This window comes from Podarcis erhardii (genome assembly GCF_964252035.2).
Source record: "Podarcis erhardii genome assembly, chromosome: 7".
Lineage (NCBI taxonomy): Eukaryota > Metazoa > Chordata > Lepidosauria > Squamata > Lacertidae > Podarcis > Podarcis erhardii.
The window spans coordinates 52,044,538-52,060,526 of record NC_138511.1 but is presented as its reverse complement, the minus strand read 5'-3'; the positions used below and the strand labels follow the sequence as shown (position 1 = coordinate 52,060,526).

General features: G+C 43.7%; 2 protein-coding genes across 2 annotated transcripts in view; both read left to right on the top strand.

Annotated features, from left to right (window-relative positions):
• The window catches only part of LOC309347197 (polycystin-1-like protein 2), a gene marked incomplete at its 5' end in the record, with an annotated part of 52,916 nt that extends 47,735 nt beyond the window's left edge, over positions 1–5,181 (top strand). The window contains 4 exons of the mRNA XM_081871538.1: positions 1,070–1,280; positions 1,981–2,082; positions 3,418–3,549; positions 4,765–5,181. Coding sequence (XP_081727664.1) covers positions 1,070–1,280; positions 1,981–2,082; positions 3,418–3,549; positions 4,765–4,893 — 574 coding nt within the window. The 3' untranslated portion in view covers positions 4,894–5,181. The remainder of the gene's footprint in view (positions 1–1,069; positions 1,281–1,980; positions 2,083–3,417; positions 3,550–4,764) is intronic.
• A 1,588-nt stretch (positions 5,182–6,769) lies between these two features.
• Positions 6,770–15,428, top strand: GCSH (glycine cleavage system protein H). Its single transcript, XM_081869954.1, has 5 exons — positions 6,770–6,998; positions 10,617–10,696; positions 13,001–13,064; positions 14,030–14,161; positions 14,719–15,428. Exons 1-5 carry the CDS (start codon positions 6,785–6,787, stop codon positions 14,814–14,816), a joined length of 588 nt encoding a protein of 195 aa, XP_081726080.1. The 5' UTR covers positions 6,770–6,784; the 3' UTR covers positions 14,817–15,428.
• Positions 15,429–15,989: the final 561 nt, after the last annotated feature.

Here is a 15,989-nt window from a genome sequence, read left to right as displayed (position 1 = left end):
CCTGATTTGCATCCCCCAAATATAATTATCCTTTGATTTTGGCGCTTGTACAAATGCTGCAGTACAGTCCTTGGCATTAAAGAGTACCAAAATGTATTAAAATAAAAATGTATGGTTTCAGAAAAAGGTCTTTAGAAAAATGTGGCTTTAGATATTTTTATTTTTATTTTGAAAAAAGTTTTTAAATACAAGTTTTTTATATAATTTTGTGGAGGTTTTTTTTTAAACTGCAGGCTCAAAATGGATGGGATGGGTCGCATGAAATTCACATAGATCTTTTTTTTTGCAAGGCATTTTTTCAACTTTGTAATAGCTACTTCTTGCATCCATAAAGTTTATATAAAATACAATTAATATGTGTCTCCCAGGTTTTTGCTCTGAGAGAAGCTGCCCAATTTTTAAGGACTTGTGTTTCAACTGGAAAAGAATGGATTGGTTGACTTGCCCAACTCCACCTTTCCTCCAAGTAGCAGCTCAAGGAGACAAACATGATTCTCACCTGCCTTGTGAAGCAGATCAGGCTGAGAAAGAAAAAAATTCAGTGAACCTTGTGGCTGAGCCAGTATCTGAACCTAGGTCTCTTCAGTCCCAGTCTGACACTCTAACCACTACACAACACTGCCTCATTGCCGGTGCTGGCTGGGACTGGTAGAGCAGAGAGCAGGGAGGTCAATGACATGCAGTGCCAACTAATTCTAGTTTAGGGAACTTTTTAATGTTTAATGTTTTATTGTGCTTTTAATATTCTGTTGGAGCTGCCCAGAGTGGCTGGGGAAACCCAGCCAGATGGGACGGGTATAAATAAATAAATAAATATTATTATTATTATTATTATTATTATTATTATTATTATTATCCTCTTCCCTGGTGAGTTTTAAAAAGCAACACTGAGACAAAAGAGGAGGAGGGAGCTGAAATCTAGAGATAGCCCCAGGACTGGTTATAAGGAAGGAGAGGGGCAGGCAGGCAGGCAAGCAGGTGGAGGGTAACTAAGGTTGGTGGAGCCGTGCTCCACGTGCCCTAACAGAATAGCCTCCACAATGTCATAACGATTCCCATATTCCTTCAGGTTTGCAAGCTTCAATCAGACAGCAACTGTTGATGCAGTTCTGGGCTACCTGATTGCCTTTCTGGTTCTTCTTGCCACTGTGAAACTCTGGCATCTCCTGCGGCTGAACCCAAAGCTGAACATGATCACCTCAACCTTGAGGAGGGCCTGGGGGGACATATCAGGATTTGCAACTGTGATTATAATCATGTTCCTTGCCTACTCCATAGCGGTGAGTACCCATGTCTTCCATCTATTCCCAATCAGTTTTCTGGCTCTCTCTCTCTCTCCCCTCGCCCCCTCCCCACCCTCTGTAATTTGAATTAGTTTGCTCATATTTTTTTAGAGTCCTGTAGTCCTGTATACAGAGTCCTGTTTTTTAGAGTCCTGTAGAGTCTTGTATACAGATGTAGTCAAAATGGTACCTTCCAGGTGCTGTTGGACTACAATTCCCATCAGCCCCAGATATCAAGGATGATGACAATGAGTTCAACTTACCACACTCTCGTCACCCTAAGGTCCCAGAGCAGGTTACAGCCATTTAAAATACAACATTAAAAACAGCTTGAAACAAATTTCAACCCAAAGTTGGTTTCTTTCGGGGGGAAGTCATGACTCTTAAAGCGGTATGAGCGCTTTAACATATGCAGAAGCTGAGGCCTAAAGCGCAGGGGGCTTGTGAAAGCAACTGGCAGCAACAGTAATTATGTTTTCAAGCAGGGCTCATTTCTCAGTTGCAACCTCAGCATTAACTTAAACCTTCATCTCTGCAGTAAAGAGACACCAACCACTCCAATACACCCTGTGTCTAAGCAGAAAAATAACCATGTGTATTATGGAGAACCTAGTCTGCCTAGTAATCTGTGTCACTTGCTAACTGGCCTTGTGATTTGGGTGAGAAACTGTTTTCCTCCCATTTTTATAATTTGCAGACAAACTTGATATATGGCTGGAAGTTGAACTCTTACAAGACCCTGTTTGATTCTGCGGAGACAATGGTCAGTCTTCAGCTTGGAATCTTCAACTATGAAGAGGTATGGTTTATCCTTCAGAGGTTTTTTTCCTTGTAACTAAGGTTGAATTAAATGAAATGAACCACATATCTGTTGTCTTATTTATTTAGCACCATCCACACACATAGTTTTTCCAGCCCCATCTTAAACTATCTATATTTTGCAATGCCATTCTCCAGCCAATAAATTTGTACACAAAGCACATGCTAGGGTAAAGTGTGGATGGCCATGCATCTATCAGCAAAAGTAACATTCAAAAATGTATCATATTAGGGAACATTGCTTTGCAAACATGTGTATATTGGGGAGAAAATGCATATAAAATGCATATTATGGGGGGAAATGCAGTAAAATACTGGTGAATTTTCAGGACTTTTTTTTTTTTAATGCAAACTACAGTGGTACCTCGGGTTAAGAACTTAATTTGTTCTGGAGGTCTGTTCTTAACCTGAAACTGTTCTGTACCTGAGGTACCACTTTAGCTAATGAGGCTTCCCCCTGCCGCTGCGCCGTCGTAGCACGATTTCTATTCTCATCCTGTAGCAAAGTTCTTAACCCGAGGTACTATTTCTGGGTTAGCGGAGTCTGTAACCTGAAGTGTAACCCGCGGTAGCACTGTAATGCGAAATGTGGAGAACTGAACTTAGGAAGAGAAAAATGAGAAACGGAGAGAAAATTAAATGTGCAGATTCACCCATCCCTAGTTATCATAAGACAACCTTCCTCAACCTTGTTTGATTCCCATCTCCCATCATCCCCAGCCAGCATGGCTGATGGTCAGCAATTATGGGAGTCCGAAACATCAGGAGGGCAACAAGTTGGGAAAGGCTGTGGATGGGTATTGGGACTACTGTAAGGCTTCATGAAAAGGTGGGTTTTGAGCAAAGCAATAAAGGTGAAATCACCTTTTGGGGTTTTGAAAAGCAGTTCTGGGTATAAAGGGGAAGAAAGGACGAAAGTTGACTAAGCAGGAAGAGACCTTTGGACAGATGAGGGTGGTGGAAAAGGAGGAGCAAAAGTCACAGGCAATGATGCACTGGAATGGGAGAGGCAAGAGGGAACACATTTTTTTTACTTTTCATAATGCTACCCCCTGCTCCCACTGAAGTACGGTAGTATAACTTGTACATAAAAAAACAGCAACACATATCTTAAGCATTACTTATCCTCAAAATATACAAGGAAGCACTCTCTTCAGTATTAAGGCAGAGTGCATTTGGGCAAACATGATGCTTAGAAAAGACACCAGCAAACTGAAGTGTTTAAATAATTCACAAGTACTGTCCCTGAAAATAATGTTCTCTTCCCTGAAGACGATAACAATATCCCTTATTGCAACATATATGTTTCTTTCAGGTCTTGGACTACAATCCTATCTTGGGGTCCTTCTTAATTGGCTCCTGCATCATTTTTATGACATTTGTGGTGTTGAATCTCTTCATTTCTGTGATCCTTGTCGCTTTCAGTGAGGAACAGAAACATTATCAGGTTTGTCCACAGAAGTAATATGTGAATTTCCACATTTAAGGATGCCATCTGCCCTGGTCTATACATATATATGTATACTGGGAGATCCGACTAATCAAGGACCTGCACAGGCCGAGTTCATATGTAACACTACTAAACCATGGTTTAGTACTACATACAGTGGTACCTCTGGTTAAGAACTTAATTCGTTCCGGGGGTCCATTCTTAACCTGAAACTGTTCTTAACCTGAGGTACCACTTTAGCTAATGGGGCCTCCTGCTCCTGCTGCGCCGCCGCCGCACAATTTCTGTTCTTATCCTGAAGTAAAGTTCTTAACCTGAGGTACTACTTCTGGGTTAGCAGAGTCTGTAACCTAACGTGTTTGTAACCACTGTACATGGACATCAGGCTTGCCTGCTCCCCTTCCACTCCTCCCATTACTTTCATTTTCAAAGAATGTTGTCCTGTTTTATGAACCGGGAAACCTGTCATACAACTAACTGTGGTAAATTTCAGAACAAGCCAGTTTCAAACTGTGGATTGTGATGCTGGTTTGTTTAAGTAACTGGTTTGTTTAAAGCCAGGATTCCTGGTTCATACAACAAAACAAACAGATAATTCTTACAGAACAAACATCTGTAGATCTCTGCCTACTGGCTGTGCAGGAGGAGGAAAGGGGAGAATCCAAGCCTAATTCTTTACTTGGACTTGCCACAACTCATGGTGTTAGCATTAAGTGTGGGGCCCTGGCCTGGTTCATATGATCCAAAATGGTTCAGTAATCCATTTTGCTTCTCCCCAGTCTTTTTACTCCTTCCTGCACTAAGCTAAGCCACGGTATGGCTCAGTGTGCTGTCCAAACCTCATCTTGTGATTGAGCTTGCTAACTATGAACTAGAACTAAGAATAACCCCCCCCCAATACATTTTCCTGTTTGTCTTCCTTTCTTTTGGCAGTAATTTTCAGTATCTGTCTGCAGCCTAATCACATGCACATTAATCAGCAGGTTTAGTTTGGCTGACAATCTACTCATACTGAAATTCACATATTCTCCTGGCCACACTACAGTTTACTGCAGTGTGCTACTACAATGTTTAACATGACTGTTTTGTGTTCTACTTTTTCCTGCCTGTAGTTATCATCATCACCACAAATTCTACACAAGCCCAGGATGCAATTCACTGTTATATCTATACTCATACAAACTGTATTGTGTGTGTCTCTGTGTTTTTTAGGCTTCTGAAGAGGAGGAGATTGTTGACCTAATGCTGAAGAAAATTTGCAGCTTCCTTGGAATAAAATGTAAAACTGACCATAAACCAGCCTGTGACAAGAAACTAGAAGAACCTGTGATGAGCAACTAATAACTGGTCTTCTTACCCGCTTCAACTTACATCTGTTGCAGCTGCCTTTAGATATTGTGGCTTCCATGTTTGTGAAATGTTGTGGCAGACAGCAGAATTACTTCCATTGACTGAGGTCTTGATGTGCTCTCCAATAATTGTACTTAAGCTACTGGCCTTAACTCTATACTGATAGATGTGAAAATAAGTGCTTGACAGAACTATAGAACTGATGCTTGCTTGATTATGCATACTGCTTTATTCTGTACTTATTCCACAGTGTAGTATAATAAAAGCTAAGAATCCAAAGCATTGTTCAGCTTCATTGTTTATAACAAATTATAAAATCATTACCAGTTCAATTCATAATTTATTCTTAGAAAATGCTTTATTTGGAAATGTATAAAATTATTCATGGTGTGGAGAAAATGGATGAGGAGGAAACCTCTCTGAGTACTAGAACTTGGGACCATACAAGAAAGCTGAATGTTGGAATATTCAGGACAAAAGATAATACTTCTTTATACAGCACATCATTAAATGGTTGAATTTGCTCCCCACAAGATGTAGAGATGGCCGTCAACTTAGATAGCTTTAAGAAAATTGCACAAATCCAAAGAGAATAAAGATATCAGTAATTATTAGCTACAATGATTACGTACTTTCACTTTTCAGTCTCTGAGGCAGTACTGCTCTAAATACCAGTTGATGGGGTGAGCACTGTTGCATTTATGTCCTGCTTGTCAGCTTCCCAGGGGCATCTGGTTCACAACTGGGAGAATTGTTGCTGGACTAGATGGGCCTTTGGCCTGGGGAGGGCCATTAGAGAGGTCTAGAGAGCCACGTTTGGCCCTTGGGCCCAAGGTTCCCCGCCTCTGTCCTAAAACATTAACTGAGGAAGTGATGTCCACAGAGCATAGTAAGACACAAACAATAATGCTAGGACATGTACTGATTGCACACACAGTTTGCATTTCAACTGGCTGGAGATTTAGAGTGTGTGTGTTTAATGGCTGAACCTATGGAATCAGAAGTAAGCAATGCAGTTTACTCCCAGGAAAATGCTTTATTAGATTGCACTTTAGCTGCTCCTAATAAATTAGCCACTATGCTATATGCTTTTAGTTATTTATTCATGTATTACATTTATATCTCACCTTTCCTTAAGTGCATGATTCTCCCCCTCCCCATTTTATCCTCCGCTGCAAACCAGTGATGTAGGTAAGCTGAGAGACACTGAGTACCCCAAGGTCATCCAGTGAGCTTCAAGGCTGTGGAAGGGATTTGAACCCTGGTCCTCCAGTTCAGAGTCCCAACACTCCATTACACCACACTGCTCCTCGGCACACAGCTATCTGCATTTTGGGACTCAGTAGAGGGAACAGGGCTCTATGGAGCTTGTCACGATGGGCTCCTAAAGTGCAAAAAGTACCACTCCTCCGCTTATTATGGGATGCACTCCTCTAACTTCTTTCCGGCGAGAGTAAAAACAAAACTCCTGAGGTTTTGTCAGAATAGTGTTTATATGGCTTGAAGAAAGCTTTTAGACGGATGACGAGCTGCTTGTGTTGACTCTTCCTTCTGGGGTGATTTGTGCTAAATGCTACTGCTCTTAATTTTTTTACTGTTACTTTTTGACAAAACACACGCCACTTTTTCTTTTTTGCAAGCCGCCCAGAGGACACGGTCGATGGGCGGTTAATAAATGCCTAAAGTAAAATAAAGCAAGCAGCAGCTGCCGCGGCAACCCCCTTCCCGCACGTCCCCTCCGCACTCTCCTCCTCCTCCTCGCCGGCCAGGCCAAGCCAGGCCCCCTTCCGAAAGGCCCGCCTCCCCCTTGTCCTCCGCCACCGCCTCCCTCGCCGGCTTGTCCCCTCTGGCCCCGGCCGCGTCTCTGTGCAGCGGCCCCGCCATGGCAGCGGCACTGGCGGCCTTGCGAGCGCTGCGGCGGGTTGGGCCTGGCACGGCTTCTGCTGCCGCCGCCGCTGCTCCTTGTGCAGCCGGCTTGGCCAGGCCCCGTCGCGCCTTAGTCGGCTGCTCCCAGGCCGCCTGGGCCAATAGCAGCAGCAGCAGCCAGGCCGCCCCGGCTCGGAGGCTCAGCACCAGCCCCGCGTTGCTGCTCGCCGGTGAGTCGCGGCGGGGAGGAGAGGAAGCGAGAGGGATGAATGGGCGCCGTGGGCCACGGGGCGGAGAAGTGGGCGGCGGAGGGTGCAGTGCAAGGGGCCCGATCCGGAGGCAAGCACTCCTGCGCAAGGAAGCCTTTGCAATGAATGGGAGCTGCGGAGGAGCTTCAGTCGCTCTCGTTGGGTGGAGGGGGGTGCTGCTGCTGCTGCTGCTTTGCAACCCAAGCCCGCGCTTAGCCTTTCTCAGGAGGAAGCCCCTGAGAATCGAGAGGCGTCTTACTCCCAAGTAAGCGTGCCTAAGAATGCAGCTGGGCAGCCCAAACTTGTGCGGGTTTACCTCACTTGAGTTCAAAGTGGCTTATTCCCCCAGCAGCCGGTCATAGATTTGCAGCTTGTTTGCTGCTACACACCATGCATTTAAAGCATATCCCCTGTCCCCAATGAATCCTGGGAACTGCAGTTTGAGCAGAGCTACAATTCCCAGCACCCTTAACAAACTACAGTTCCTGAAGTTCTTTTTTTGGGGGGTAGGGGGATATGAGTTAAATGTGTAAGTAATGGTAAAGGGACCCCTGACCATTAGGTCCAGTCGTGACCGACTCTGGGGTTGCGGCGCTCATCTCACTTTACTGGCCGAGAGAGCCGGCGTACAGCTTCCGGGTCATGTGGCCAGCATGACTAAGCCGCTTCTGGAGAACCAGAGCAGCACATGGAAACACCATTTACCTTCTCACCGGAGTGGTACCTATTTATCTACTTGCACTTTGACATGCTTTCAAACTGCTAGGTGGGCAGGAGCAGGGACCGAGCAACGGGAGCTCACCCCGTCATGGGGATTCGAACCGCTGACCTTCTGATCGCCAAGTCCTAGACTCTGTGGTTTAACCCACAGTGCCATCCGCGTCCCTCAGTTAAATGTGTACAGAGCCTCAAAAACTGCAGTCCTAAACACACCTGGGTGTGAGCCCCATTGAGTTCAATAGGACTTACTTTTGAGTAGACTAAGTTAGGATGGAGCTTTTCAGTACTGCAATCCTCAGCACATTTATTGGGAGTAAGCACTGTTGAACACAGTGGGACTCATTTCTGAGTAACATGCCTAGGATTTAATTGTCCAAAACATATTGGGATATTTAACCTATCGAGGCAGGAGGGAAGGGATTGCTTTGGTTGACCCAGCTATGGGTGTTCAAACTTAAAATCTGTCTTGTTTGCAGTACAGAGTTTGTGCTGTTATTGGCTCATAGGCTGACTTTATGCAGTCTTTACCCTGCATTTTTCCAGGATTCGAATCATGCTTCCTGCATGCCCAAGACCTAATCAAAGAATAGAGGTCAGGGTTGCATTCCTTCATTACCCCATAAATGTTAATAAACATCCATGGAAGCACTGTGGTCCGTACAGGGTTAATTTTATTGCAGCATTTGCTTAGTTTGCCATTCATATCCAGTGACACACCCACTCTGATTGGATCTGACTCTTTGGACTGGGTCTTGTGTTGCTGTGCGGCATAGTAATTTATTGCATTGCTTGTCATTCCCTATGCACCCTCATTTTTTCTCAGATTAAATTCTGCAAGATGGGGATGGAGGGTTTTTTTGTTTTTGTTTTGCAGCAGGCATATGGAATTAGGGTCATGAGATTTTACACCACAGTACTGTTAATGTGACCTCAGGCCCAGGTGGCTGAATGCGACCCTCTATGCCTCTCTGTATGGCCTTCAGGACTCTTTCCAGGCTACACCCCTTCCCTAGGCCGCATCCCGCGTCCCGCACCAGCCCTGCTCTGTACTATTACCTGCTTGTAATGTGTCCTTGAACTCTGATAATTCCTATTGCTTGCCTGGACGGAGCAGGGCTGTTTATGTGGAAACCCCTGGTGGCTGGAATGTAGCCTACTGTACAAAGGTAAGAGTTGCATCCATTGCCCACACCACTTTTGCTTTTGTACCCAATTGGAAGGTTGCCCACAAGGCAGTGCTGCCCTTGAGCCGAAAAAGGCCCTGCCATCCCTGTATTATTTAAAGTGCTGCAAGGCTTCATTCACTTGAATGGTAGATTGTGCTGCAGAACTTATTTCAAGTGGTGTATGCATATTGGTGGGACCACTAAGATGTGCTTGCTCATGGTGGAGAAAGATTTAGGGAGAGGGTCCCGGGAGGGGAGGCACAGCTTTATATTCACGCAAGATTGGGCAAAGGACTCTGTGCGAGTGGTGTGAGATTTCAAGGGTACCAGGCGTGCTTGCCCAGGGTCTGTGTTTCCTTTGGGACAATAAGGTGCAGAAGAGACTGTGGCATCTTGATCATATATGGTTTATTTACACGTATTTACAACCTGAGTCTAGATAGAGGAAGTTCCCAGCATTACACTCCAAGGGGGTCTCTTGCTTCTCTCATAGGGGCAGGAGCAGATCTCCTGTTCCTCTCACGGCTGCCATGTTGGATCCAAAAACTGCCAGCAAACATTCGACTTGGCCTCTACTTTCCTGCTTGCCAAACTGCAAGCCCACCACAGTTGTGCCCCTCCCTTCTGAAACTGGGCTTTTGTCTCTGCTAACTCTCTCTCACCTCAGGAGGGGATTTTACCATTTGTTTTCCTGCCCAGAGAGTCTCTGTGAATAGCCTCTTTGATCAACCATTTCTTTGTGGCCTTCTAATGGTCCATCTCTCTAGGCAATTACTTCATCAGAAAAGCAGCCTGGCTTTTTAAAAATGTGGCTTTTTTAACAGGCTAAATTCAATGTTTGGCGCCCCAGATTTAGAAAGGGGGTCTAGAATTAGAAGGGGAGTCCAGGCATCCCACAGATTTATAGCACTGTGGGCTATTTTATGATATTTGACTGTGGTGTGTTGACTGGAATCCCAGCTTTTCTCGCTGGTTATAATTAACTGCAGGGAAGTGCAAACATAATTCATAGATGGACATTATCCAAAGGAGCTTCACTCCCTAGGACTTCTGGTGTGTTAGTCCTGAACAATAATAAAAATCACCACTGTAGAAATAATATGTGGTAAATCAAATGTACTGAAATAGTATGTGGCAAATTGTTTCTAAGACTACCAATTCAGACTGCAGATTGGGATGGCTCAGGAAGTTGGATCTTTTACTTCTGCCCCATGTAAAAAGACTCATCCACTCTGAACACTGCTGTGCAATTTCCACCTCTGAAATTGGAACAGTTGAAAGGGAGGTGTGCCTCTATACCAGACTAAGACCTGGGAGACCTGGGTTCTAGTTCCCGCTTGACCATGAAGCTCACTGGGTTACCTTGGGCTAGTCACAGTCTCTCAGCCCAGTCTACGTCACAGGGCTGATGTGAGTATAAAATGGAGGGGGGGGGAACTATGTATAAAACCACCTTTACCTTCGTGGAGGAAAGGTTGGATATGTAATGATGAATGAATGAATGAAATTGATGCACAGCTTGGATTTGGGAGTGGTATTTTTTTTGTACTTAAAATAGGAAAGCAGGCTATCTTTTTCTAATTCCTGCTTGCAGACTTGGAACTAGGAAATCAAGTCCTTTTTTATGCTGATACTTTTTAAGGTAAAACATTGAGGCAAAAAATGTGTTTAGAGAAAGCAAGGTGTGTTAAAATGTTCTGTTTGCTTCATTCAGCCCGTCGATTCACAGACAAGCATGAATGGATAACAGTTGAAAACAGTATTGGAACCGTAGGAATCAGCAACTTTGCACAGGTACTGCTTCTCTCTCTCTCTCTCTCTCTCTCTCTCTCTCTCTCTCTCTCTCTCAGCTTTGTGCTGCAAAATTCACATCTATCAGCCTGTTCTGTTGGCCTTGGTCTTTGGCTCATTTATTGCCTATTCTGCATGTAGAGCCAAATTGTAGACTTGGAACTCCAACATTATTGGCCCTTTTAAACCATCCTCTCCTCCCTTCAGCAGTTTGGCTCTGTATCTTACACTTAGGGCTCAATGGGAACCTGGGCTCAAAGCATTTTTTGCTTTTTGTTTGTTTAATTGTTGATAAGACTTTTTAATGCAAGTGTTTATAGGGCTGAATACATCCTTGTAACAGGAGTTGGAAAATCCCCAAGTGCTTGGTTAGTTCCCTATGCACCTAAATATTTCAGTAGGGTCTATGATTTTGCAGACAGAACAACAACAAAATGGCTGTGTGTGTGCTGGAGCCTAAGAAATAGAAATGTTTATTGCCCTGCTTATATATTTATTGCCTCGTTTGCAGTGGTGGTGGTGATGGATAGCACCTGAACCTTTGCTCTCTGCATAGGAACCATGTAATTTCTTAAATGAGATTGGGACTGCAAGTGTCATTTGGTCTGCATCCAGCTTGGCTGGTCGCAACTTGCGCAAGACCCAGAGCAGAGCTTTCTCATGGCATGCTTGAAAAGTTCCTCCATTCCTCATCTGTAAAAATAAAGAGCAGCTGTTTGAAAAGGCTTTCCTCGCCACCCAAAAGCACATGGCCAAATTTTATTGTGTCAAAAAACGTGCACAGAAATGCATATACTAGGGCAAAGCGTGCATAATTAAACGTGTTGTATTGGTAAAAATAGCATAGAAAGTGCATCATATTAGGGAATATTGCTTTGCAAAAACATGTAGATTAGACAAAATAGTATACAAAAATTAGGAGGAATTTGTGCTAAAATGCTGATTAATTTTCATGAGGACTTTTTTAAAATTGCAAACTGATATAAAAATGTGGAGTGCTAAATTTTGGAAAAACTGACAGAAAATTGATGGATTCACCCATCCTTAACCAGCAGACAGACTGCCACATAGGCAGATCCTTGCCCTGTGCCTACCTTTGCCAATTTTGTGCCCTCCAGATGTTTTGGACTATGCCCGTGATTGGGGCTCTTGGGAGTTGTATTCCATAACAGCTGGAGGGCAACCAGTTGGCAAGGGTTGCCCTATGCTATGCCAAAGCCAGAGATACTGTAACCAGTAAAGTTATAGCCATGTTTAACCCATCCACAGATCTTGTGGTATTTCATTGCTTTTGCTTATCTAAACCTAGATATGCCTGGTGCACAACCTATTATTTGTTTGTTTTCTTGAACATTTATAATTCACAGCATAACAAGGAAGCTTGCAACAGGTTAAATAAAATCAGTCTCTAGCTCTCTATAAAACATTTAAAAGTCAGTAGATGCTGGGTGGCTTAAACAAAAATTCTTACAGTAAAGGCCTGTCTGAACAGTGCAGTTTTCGGAAGATATCTGAAAGAAGGGACGGTTCTTGCTGAACCTCTACAGGTGGGCAGTTCCACAAAGCAGGCGGGGGAGACCTGACCCTCAGGGTCCCTTCCCACTCTACAGTTCTATGATCAGAGGGCCTCAGGGATGAAGGCGGAGTACAAGGGATCAGGCGGTCCCTAAGGTACCTTGGGCCCAAGTTGTGTAAGGGCTTTGTGAACCTTGAAGCAGGCCCAGTGGCAAAATCAGCAGCCAGTGTTGCTCTCCTGGGACCCTTGCAGACAGTTGTCACATTACAAGAGGGAGGTTGGAGCCATTGCTGCAAAACAATGCACACACAAAGGTAGCCTGGGAAAGGGAGCCTGGTCCTTCCCTAACAACAGCTGTAATTGGCTGGATGGTGGTAACATGGGTCTTTGTGTGTCTCAGGTGCTCCTAAGCTGGTGTGGCTGAGAGACTCTACAGCTGCTTCTCTCTTCATTCATCACCCTCCAGTTTGACTTTGCTGTGTATGAGAAGCCAGTTATATTATCCTTGAGAAATCAGTCATGTTTATGACTTGTTTGTGATACAGTTCATTTGCCAGACTAAAGCATATTCAGAGACAGGTGTGGGAAGCTTTGCAGCCCATGTTTGATATGGTTTTTGGGAACTGCAATAGGAATAGTGCCACCAGCTTCTGGAGTGTGTGGATTATAACGAGGTGCATTTGTTCCTTACTTAAATTCTTGCCAGGGGGAAGGCGGGGGGTGGGATTCCAACTTTTTGATAGCTTTCTCAGTTAACAATTTTTGCTGATGTCTGAATGTTTTTGTTTCAGGAAGCACTAGGAGACGTTGTTTATTGTAGTCTTCCAGAAATTGGAACAAAGCTGAACAAACAGGGTAAGCAATTTTCTTTACTTTTTGGCACTTTTAACACATTGCAACATTGGCAGAAAGCAATGCATTTTGATTTAAACGGTAGCGTCTTTCTTGGATTAGAACCCCAAAGGCTAATTTAGGTTTTTTCAACAGCTTGAGCATACCAAGTTTTGTGTGTGTGTGTGTGTGTGTGTGTGTGTGTGTGTGTGTGTGTGTGTTTAAGGACTTTGAATAGAAGGCTCCTTCTGTTTCCTCACCTCCAATGTTATGGCACAAGCAACTTTTAAAAGATCGTTACTTTGGAAAGTTGGTCATCATGTGGAATTGGGGTGGGGTGGGGTGGGGTGGGTCCTGTTGTTGGAAATTGCATCTTTGGACTTGCTTACGCAAGCAGATCTAATTGTGCACCCACTGAGATCTAAGCCTTCTCCTTTCATAGCCTCCACTCTTGTAAAGAGGGAGAGGAAACATAGTTTTTCCTCTCTAATCTTATGTACACATTATACCAGCTTTAAAACAAAGTAGTGTTGTTTCTTTCCTGCTGCATTTCAAACCACATTTGCACATCATTGCACACATCGGTACAGTTGGATGTGTTGCCAGGTGGCCTGCTGTCTGCCTGCACTAATGGATGGAGAGGGGATGTGGATGTTTTCTTATTGCTTATGTTTTTCTAATCGGATCAAAGCTGGCTTGGGGGGGGGGGACACATCAAAATGCAATATTTCTCAAGAAACTACAGGATCGTAGCTAACACTATGTATACACGGCTTCACATAGAGAGTGTGCTGGGTGCAGAGTAAAGGTGTACACCACCTAGGCTGAAATGGAGCCTGGATTTACCTGAATTTCTAATCTTTCAACACTGGAGCTCCCTGCCTTTAGAAAATTCTTGTGGCAGCGCAAAGTAGCTCTCAACTTCCTCGAAGCCAAGTTAATTCAGTTTCTAAATTAAATGCTTTGCTCTCTTCAATTTTGTATTTCAGATGAGTTTGGTGCTTTGGAAAGTGTAAAGGCTGCTAGTGAACTCTATTCCCCCCTCACAGGAGAAGTAACGGAAATCAACACTGCCCTTGCTGATAATCCAGGACTTGTCAACAAATCTTGCTACCAAGATGGTAAGGGAGGCATCTTAACTTTGCAAAAGTGTTTCCACCATCATTGAATTGGAAGGATAACAGTGGAACTCGTTTAGTGTTGTCTTGTGCTTGCGGCAGTGAGGTTTATTTGAAAGCATTTTTATCCCATTCATTGGCTGAAAAATGCTCACAAAGCATCTTATAAAAGTGATAAGGTAGTCCCTACTCTCAGGCTGATGGAAAAGGGACAGGGAGAGAGGAGGAGCAAAGCAAACTCAGCACTATTTCTTAGGTCCAGAGTTCTTTTAATGACCATTCTGAAAAGATTGCAAGGAAAGGGAGAGCCAAGAGTTGCTGATATTTCAGCAGAGAGGCCCTGCAGTTCCATCTATCTCCTTTTCTCCTGTAGCCACGAATGGAATGGCTTATATATGTATTCTCATCTTCAACTAGTGAAAAGTTACCTATTTCCTTTTATGCTTGTCGACACGAATGGAAATTGCTGGGGTCAAGAGCCAGCATTTTACTAGAGCTCCAGGGAGTTGTGTGTGCTGCTGCTGCTTCTGCTTCTAATTGAGTTGCTTTTATGCTCATAGGTTGGCTTATCAAGATGACTGTGGATAACCCTTCAGAATTTGATGAACTCATGAGTGAAGATGCATATGAAAAATACATAAAATCTATTGAGGAGTGATCCAAATGTTAACAGTAAACCAATACAGACCATTTTCTTCACTGTAGATTGTCCTAAATTAGTGGTGTACAGAAGGTTCGACTCTGAGCAGCTTATCCAGGAAATTTTCAAGGAAAATATGCTGCCTTTGATTCAAATTGTGCTGATCTATGCCCACAAGTGACTGCAAGTCAAAACATTTTCATTTGGGGTGGCGTGTCTATCTTCACTTCTAGTACATGTATTGTTTTTTAGTCAAATAAATGTAATTATAGGATGTCAAGAGTTTGAAGTTCATAATTACATCTGGAGTAGAATAACCTTTGTTCCTAAAATAAACCTAAGCATTGATAAAGTAGAACTGTAACAGCCTTAATTTCACAGCACAAACTGTGCTTCTCAGCTCCACGGGTTTTATTCCATCCCCAAGACAGCAGTCTGCTTTCAATCACGTTTTGTAATATTAAGGCTGCATTGCTGCCTTCAGAATTAGTGAAGGTTCCAGGTGACTAGAGCAGAACCAGATTTCACCTTTTTAAGTGAAACTGTGGAGGTGTGGCCATCCTCTGCAGATAAGGCTCCCTGCTTTGCCTTGGAACAGATAACAGAAGTTAATAAAAAATCCTGACTTTACCAAGTGTGTTTGCTGTTCTTTTTGTGTGTGTTCTACAGTAGCCTCTCTGGGATTAATATTTAAATGATGAGCTTTCAGGTGGCATTTTGGAATGTGCAGGATCAATCCGCAGTGTAATGCATTTGGCTGATTGGAGTGTCTGCTCTACAAATTCTAAGCAATGTTCTGAAACGGTTAAATGAGCTGGGTTCGGTTATCTGGGGAACTGAAAACGTCAGTGTGCAGCCTGTGGTGGAGTTAAATGGCAGTCAAAGATAAGTCTAATAATCCGTAGTACAGTGGTACCTCAGGTTAAGTACTTAATTCGTTCCGGAGGTCTGTACTTAACCTGAAACTGTTCTTAACCTGAAGCACCACTTTAGCTAATGGGGCCTTCCGCTGCCGCCACGCTGCTGGAGCACGATTTCTGTTCTCATCCTGAAGCAAAGTTCTTAACCTGAGGTAATATTTCTGGGTTAGCGGAGTCTGTAACCTGAAGCGTATGTAACCCGAGGTACCACTGTAGTTATGTTTTTAATAACTGTTGTTGAAAGCATTTTCCTTGGCAAAGATGCAATGAA

Excerpts from the sequence above, each read along its gene's own strand:
- GCSH (XM_081869954.1), top strand. The coding sequence starts at position 6,785 with ATGGCAGCGGCACTGGCGGCCTTGCGAGCGCTGCGGCGGGTTGGGCCT. Across the intron at positions 10,697-13,000 it reads GAATCAGCAACTTTGCACAG|GAAGCACTAGGAGACGTTGT; the intron begins GTACTGCTTCTC and ends TTTTTGTTTCAG. Across the intron at positions 14,162-14,718 it reads CAAATCTTGCTACCAAGATG|GTTGGCTTATCAAGATGACT; the intron begins GTAAGGGAGGCA and ends TTATGCTCATAG.